At 44.2% G+C, this 7558-nt stretch overlaps 1 protein-coding gene across 4 annotated transcripts in view; it reads right to left on the reverse strand.

Moving 5' to 3' along the window:
• PDHX (pyruvate dehydrogenase complex component X) overlaps positions 1-7558 on the reverse strand; it is a 51480-nt gene that overhangs the window by 43791 nt on the left and 131 nt on the right. The window contains exons 1-2 of one of the 4 annotated variants that reach the window (XM_055715195.1): positions 7096-7235; positions 2619-2731 (exon numbers count right to left, since the gene is read on the reverse strand). In XM_055715195.1, the coding sequence (XP_055571170.1) occupies positions 2619-2634 (16 nt within the window). In that variant the 5' untranslated portion in view covers positions 2635-2731; positions 7096-7235. Of the gene's footprint in view, positions 1-2618; positions 2732-7027; positions 7464-7558 lie in introns of those variants that run through there. The other 3 variants (XM_055715194.1, XM_027807967.2, XM_055715196.1) reach the window with 3 other exon arrangements.

Below are 7558 nucleotides of genomic sequence, written 5' to 3' on the forward strand. Positions count from 1 at the left end.
TACTAAACACAGCTAGCTAGCCCATCACTTCAGTCTCCCAGTTGACTAAATTTGTTTAGTAAACCCATACATAGAAGGAACTGGCACTGCCCAGCAGCAAGCTGCATGCCATGTTAAGCGGGATTCTTCTGAGGACAGGGTTTGTGATGCAGCACATTCCCTGGCTTCATAGCACACTACATCTCTTGCTATTTGATCCAGTATATCAAAGTAGTTATCTGACATACAGCTTGTAACACAAAAGATCTTTTTGGCCTTTTAAGGATAGTTAAAAGGCTGAATTAAACATATCTTTATTCAGATACTATTTTTAAGAGTCGTTTTCCAGCACTTGAAAGATTTTTGAGGTTCTTTCTTTAACTTTTCAATCTGAATCTGTATTCAGTTAAAGAACAGAAACAGAAACATAGAAAGTACATTGTATACAACAGCAAGAATCAATTCTACTTCATATTCCCTTGTCTCTAATGCTCACCATTAAGGCTTATTATCATTCAATAGGCAACAATACCACATTTCTCCCAGTTGCTGTATCGCTTAGAGTAATCACGAACAGCTTTAAAACCTTAGAAATTAATCCTTCCCCCCCATTATTTGGAAGGTGAAGGAAAAAAAAAACCCTAGAATTTTGAGCTGAAAAGCATGTGTCACCTAGAGTAAGAATGCCTCTTATCTTTATTTCCAAGTCCTAAGAGTTACCATGGTTAAGATTTCAGAGAACACAAAGATAGAAGTGAAACTTCAACTAATACACAATGATTTAAAGGAATTAAAAGTGTCCACCTACGTTCTGTAATTCATTAATGTTAATACATCCAATACATCTGACCTTGTCTTTCTCATTGCAATAGAATTATGAAAGAATAAATCGCTACTCTTGTAAAAGAATGTAGGTATTCAACCATAAATATTTCAGAGATTAGGTAGAGTGAAAGACATTACATAGAAATAATGGAAAAACTATTTTCATTATTTCCATTATTATTTAAACTCTCTTCCCACACCCAACTAGCAGAAGGACCTCATGGCAGTGACTCGGGGAGCAAAGTCCCTCCTACTGTAAGAGATCAGGTTTGTGACCACCCGAGGAACCTCAACACAGGTAACTAGCATGCATCTTGCTGGGTCCCATAGAGTCCTGAGAGAATTGGCTGATGTATCTGCCAAGCCACCCTCCATGGTATTTAAAAAGTCATGGCAGCCAGGTGAAGTCCCTGGTCACTGGAAAAAGGGAAACATTGCACCCATTTTTAAAAAGGGTAGAAAGGAGGACCCTGGGAACTACCGACCTATCGGCCGCACCTCTGTGCCTGGGAAGGTCATGAAACAGACCCTCCTAGGAGCTGTGCTACAGCACATGGAGAACAGGGAGGTGATTTGAGACAGCCAGCATGGCTTCACCAAGGGCAAGGCCTGCCTCACCAACCTAGCAGCCTTCTATGTTGGAGTGACTACCTCAGTGCACAAGGGAAGAGCTACAGATGCTGCCTATCTGGACTTCTGTAAGGCACAATCCCCCACAACACCCTTCTCTCTAAACTGGGGAGCTATGGATTCGATGGGTGGACTGTTCGGTGACTGAGGAATTGGCTGGATGGCCACATCCAGAGGGTAGTGGTCAATGGCTCCACGTCCAGATAAAGACGGGTGATGAGTGGTGCCCCTCAGGGGTCCACATTGGGACCAGTACTGTTCAATATCTCCATCAATGATATAGACAGTGGGATGCACTCTCAGCAAGTTTGCAGATGACACCAAGATGAGTGGTGCAGTTGGCACACCCGAGGGATGGGATGCCATCCAGAGGGACCTGCACAACCTCAAGAAGCAGGCCCATGTGAACTTCATGAGATTCAACAAGGCCAGGTGCAAGGTCCTGGACCTGGGTCAGAGAAACCCCCAGTATCACTACAGGCTGGGGGATGAAGGGATTGTGAGCAGCACTGCCAAGAAGGACTTGGGGTACTGACACATGAAAAATTGGCCATGAACCAACAATGTGCACTCACAGCCTAGAAAGCCAACCGTATCCTGGGAAACATTAAAAGAAGCATGGTCAGTCTCTTGAGGGAAGTAATTCTGCCCCTCTAATCTGCTCTGGTGAGACCCCACTAGGAGTACTGTATATAGCTCTGCAGTCCTTGGTACATGAAAGACAGGGACCTGTTGGAGCAGGTCCAGAGGAGGCCCATAAAGACAGTCAGAGGGATGGAACATGTACCTCTCCTATGAAGAAACATCTCTCAGCCTTTCCTCACAAGGGAGATGCTCCAGTCCCCATAATCATCTTTGTAGCCCTCTGGAGCTTCTCCAGTGGTTCCATGTGTCTCTTGAAGTGGGGAGCCCACAACTGGACACAGCACTCCAGATGCAGCCCCACCAGGGCAGAGCAGAGGGGGAGAATCACTTCCCTTGACCTGCTGGCCACACTGCTCCTAATGCACCCCAGGGTCCCATGGGCCTCCTTGGCCACAAGGGCTCACTGCTGGCTCATGGGCAACTTGCTGCCCACCAGCACTCCCAGTCCTTCTCTGAAGAGCTGCCTTCCAGCTGGTCAAGCTCTAGCCCATACTGGTGTGTGAGGTTGTTCCTCCCCAGGTGCAGGACCCTACACTTGCCTTTATTGAACTTCATCAGGTTCCTCTCCGCCCAAGTCTCCAGCCTGTCCAGGTTTCGCTGAATGGCAGTGCAGCCTTCTGGTGGATCATCCCTCCCTGCTTTGTATCATCAACTGTATAAAAAAATAAATAAAATAAACAGGAAACAGAGGAGAAAGAAGTATCCAAAAAATCTAAGCATGTGCCAAAACTGAAAAAGTGAAACTGCAATTTTCCATACTATTGTGCCTCACTGCAAGAATTGTATCTCAAAGTGACCCGAGAAGATACAAGACTTTAATAGCCAATAGAGTAGGCTAACAGTGTTCTCAGGTACTTAACAACTTCTTACTAACAATCACACTACAACAAAACCACACCACACAGAATAAACCCACTTATCACTAGATAGAAATGGCAAAACCTCTACTGAGTAGATCAGAGAAGTATCCACAATGGTAGCTAAATAAAAATTTCCTTCATACTTCCCCAGCTTTTCACCACTTATGCAGAATATTTGACTTGTAATAAAAGCTTGTTGTTATTATTACATAGGTAAGTTTTCCTGCTACTGGAGCAAGCCCAATATATCATATAGCTTAAAGGAAAATTCTTTTTAAAAAAAACCACAACAAAATAACAAAAACAAAACCCTACAATGTTCTGCTGCTACTGTTTCGAAAGATATGGGGAGCTGATGGCTACTCAGCTGCTTCAGCAGGCAAGACAATATAAACCCTCTTAATGAGATAGATGTTACTCCGTATCACTGATGTGCTAGTGGAATAGTTCACTCTGCATCAAATCAAAACGAAAGAACATCCGTCTTTCCACTGCTACTCTCATGCTTTATGTTGTAACTCAAATAGCCTTCTTTCCCTTCTCAACCTATGGACACACTTCAGTGTAATTCTATCCTCACAAATCTACAAGTATATTTAGAAATTGTAACAAAAATAAACTATCCCTATGTTCCACTTTTCGCTGAAGAGGCTGCATACAAGACCTTGCAAGCTGCGGGTAATGACGTTTACTACTACCTAGAAGACTGCTAACCTTTTACTTCAAAACATAATTACATATAAATATTGTACTATCCTATGTAGTGATTTCATTCAGAAGATGAAATATCTGGCTGTAGAAGTCTGAATTGTCCCTGCAGACTTAAAACATATTGCAATATGACTGCAAACGTCGTAGATGTTTTCCATTAAACTGTTCACTGCAAGTTCAACATACTGCTTAAGTTACAAAACAATGCACGTGTGGAAACATTTTGTTTCCCAAATGGATTCAAACAAAAAAACCCCACCACATCACAGGTCTTAATTTAAAAAGACAACACCAGCTTACTTATAGCTGCTAAGTGTTAGCATTTGAAATTCTGCTGTATTGTCCCACACAGGAGTTACATACATTTTTAATCTATTTTATTGTAAGGCTTAAAAAAACTTCACATAAGCTGTAGCTGCTAGTTTGAAGAAAATCTGTGTATCCAAGAGAATTTGTTCTTGGTGACATATTTTATGAATCCAGTTGAGTCTTGGCACGATGTTTCTGCCTCCTTCCTTCTCCACGAAGAGATTCAATGCATGCTTAGGCTATCAGACTGACGAACAGCACTTTAAGAGGAGAGCAGACCAGCAGACCTCTGTAATATCCTGTTAACTACAATCGAAGAATCCCATTGACAGTGAATTTTGTACTTAAACTTATCCAGCCTAACACAGGTTCAATGCCTCTTTTTAACATACTTTGATATGGAAAATAGCTACAGCATTGTCAAACCAACAGAACTGCAATGAACTGAAGACAATGCTTTAAGCGCCCCACTGGAGAGAGATTTCGTGACTTCCTAAACCATATTCTGTAACCAGTAGAGAACTGCAAGATTTACTCCAACCCGGTATCAATGATAAGATTAAGAAATATTAAAAACACAGAAAAATTGACAGACCTCCCACATAAAGGTTCATTCTATTTTTCTTTCTTCTGACGTGCAGAATTAGACTCTATAACTCGAAAGTTATAAAGTAGGTATGTTTATTGCGTGCAGATGCACGGGGGATCGCTCCTCCACTAGCGTGCATGCCCGAAGCGAGGAACCATCTCACATTTATACAATGAAACAAATGAATATTCAATTAACGCCTATACATATTCGTTACCTAAACCCACTTCGTATGTTAATTAGCTTATCAGTCCTTTGCCTGGAATGTGGTGGTCTTGCAGGTTTGTAGGTGATTCATGTTCTTGTGACCATCCGATCTTCTCCAGCAAGGAGACTTAGCACTCCCTCCCTCTAGATAGCATTGGAATATCTCTCATCCTTTTCTCATTCTTTTTTAAAATAGACCCTTTTGTTAGAGGAAGAAGGGCAGGCGTCTCCTCAAAACTGTAGGCGTCTCCTCAAGGCTGTGTGCCTATGTGACCAGACACCGCACCCATGACCAGTCACCATACCCACATTCCTTGAGCAGACATATACAATCACAAACGATGTCCATTGTCCCCATTTCACACTATTTCTCCATATCACTTCCTTGCAGCCAACAAACTAGGAATTCAATTCTGAATTAATAGTTCTGACTATGCAAAACATCTTTCTCCCTATTATATCACCACCACAGAGAGGGACAGAAACATAAAAAAGCAAAAAACTGAAGCGACACAACAAAAACTAGACCCACATAAGCCAATACTTTTTCAAACAGTGGTATTTTCAGAAACATACATGTGGAGAAATAAGACTAATGCTAAAATAATACTGACTTAACTTTAAACTCTCAAACTAGGAACCAAGAGCGAGTTTCATGTCCAAAAGAGCTGTATTTTACAAGAGAAGTTATGAGTTTTCTCTTTGTTTTCTTTTTAGAGGCTACAGTAAACATTTAAGAAGAATGGTGTCACCGAGATATGCACCACCTTAAAAGCAGTCAGGAATACCAAGAGGGTTCAAAGTAGTAAGTCAATGAGGAAAGCGTGAACAAGTTAAATGTGTGATATATCCACCTTAATACCAAAAGCTTACTGTAAGGAAGAAAAAGATTCCACACCTAAAATTAATAACTTTAGTCCAGCTATGTATTAAATAAGCCTTTCTCACCATGAAGATATACAGACTATAACAGATTGCCTAGGAGGACCATAGACAAGAAGTCTTTAAGGAGTTAGATAATACGACTAACGCAGAGCTAGCTAACCCTGCATCGGACAAAAAGACAAACATATACTTTATGAAGAATGAAGCAATTGCTTTCTAATAAAATTTGAAATTAAATAACATTTGTTTCAAGAACAGGGATAGCCTTCCTTGTATTATACACAGCTTTGTTATATTATACACAGTTTTGCAAAGAAAAATATGTTCATGCTGCAAAGCAAAAGACAACCAGTGCTGGAAAGAAGGGTGTACTGAGATCTAAAGCACACTCATTAACAAGTCTCTAAACTACTACCGAGTTTTCTGGTAAAATGCACATATTTTTATGACACAAGGTTAGCAAGAGCTCACTTCATTATAAGTGCACTTAAAACCCAAGGAGTTCAGGTATTTTAAGCTCCGTATCACACCAGTACCTATTAACGATGTACCTGATTATTGTTTAAATGTCTTACAAGCTGTAACTAACAGATCAAGTAGGGAAAGAAAACAAATCACGTTTAATTTGGGCATTAAAACTCTTCCCACATTTCAGAGACAAAGGAAGTAGTAAGTAGAAGATCCACCTAGTAATTCTGTAACAACAAACTCCTGAGACCAGAAAAAGTATCTTGAAAGGCTGTTGCCACAACTTATAGGCTGACTTCTATGTAGCAATGTACGCCAGACAAGCAATTACGAAAGTCAAACTCCATTTCTCCTTTAAAAAAAAATTACATAAAATATAGCTTCCCTGCCCTTCTCTAGCTACTTGAAACATTACTTGTAGAATAATAAGTTGACAGAAAAATGGTGGAATTGTCAAACATTTAAAAAAAACCAAACCCAAATACCTTCTCTTTTGTTACACCTAGAAAACACTCGACTATTTTCAATTGTAAGCACTTTTATTCCCCTTATCCACAACACTTGAAGAAGGCCTCATCTCCCAACGACGTCTTCCTCTCTAGACTAATTCCTCCAGCTCTCTCCCAGCGGTCACGTTTTCTGGGCCTTTCGAGGCTCTCGCCTCCCTCCGAATCCCCGCGGTACCTCCGCTACCCCCGGACACCGACCCCGCCGCGCCCGGCCGCCCCCCTCCCCATCGGCCGCTGCTGTTCAGCTTCTGCTCAGGGCACCAAAAGCCCTGCCCGGCCCTGCCACCCCACACACCCACCCGGTAACACCGGGCCCTCGTACCCTACCACCACCTTGCACGGCTTTTACTTCTCGCCCAGCGCCACCCATCCCCATCCCGCATCGAACGCCCCAAGCCCTCCCCACACACCTGCAGCAGGCCGACGGCGCAGGCCTCCGACTAACAACGAGGGGTGCAGGACCCAGCCCAGCACTCACCCAGCAGCTCGCGGGTCTCATGCAGGCACCTCCAGCCGCCTCGATGGGGGGAAAGTCCGCCAGCGCGCAGAGCTGGCCGCCCCCGCAGCAGCAGCCTCGCCACCGCGCCCTTGCCGCCGCAGCTCAGCCACAAGGAAGCTGCCATCTTGCTTCTCCTCCCTTCGCCGCCCCCCCCCAGCGCCGGGGCTGTCTCTCTCGGTGCCTGAGCAGAAAAAAAGCGGCACACCTCCCACTGCCGGGCCACCTCAGCGCGGAACACCGGCTTCACCGGCGCCCCCTGCCCTGCCGCTGGCCGCCTGCCCGCGCCTAGCGCGGCGGGGAGCCCTCCCGCAGCACCAGCCGCTCGCCTGCTCGGGCCGAGCGCCCCGAGCGCCCCAGGTACGAGCCAATGCCCGCCACCGTGGCGCCCCTCCCGGCCCTGCCTGACCGCGGCGTGCGCCCGCTACCGGCCCGGCCCTGCCCT

The sequence above is a fragment of the Falco cherrug genome, chromosome 7 (assembly GCF_023634085.1).
Source record: "Falco cherrug isolate bFalChe1 chromosome 7, bFalChe1.pri, whole genome shotgun sequence".
NCBI lineage: Eukaryota > Metazoa > Chordata > Aves > Falconiformes > Falconidae > Falco > Falco cherrug.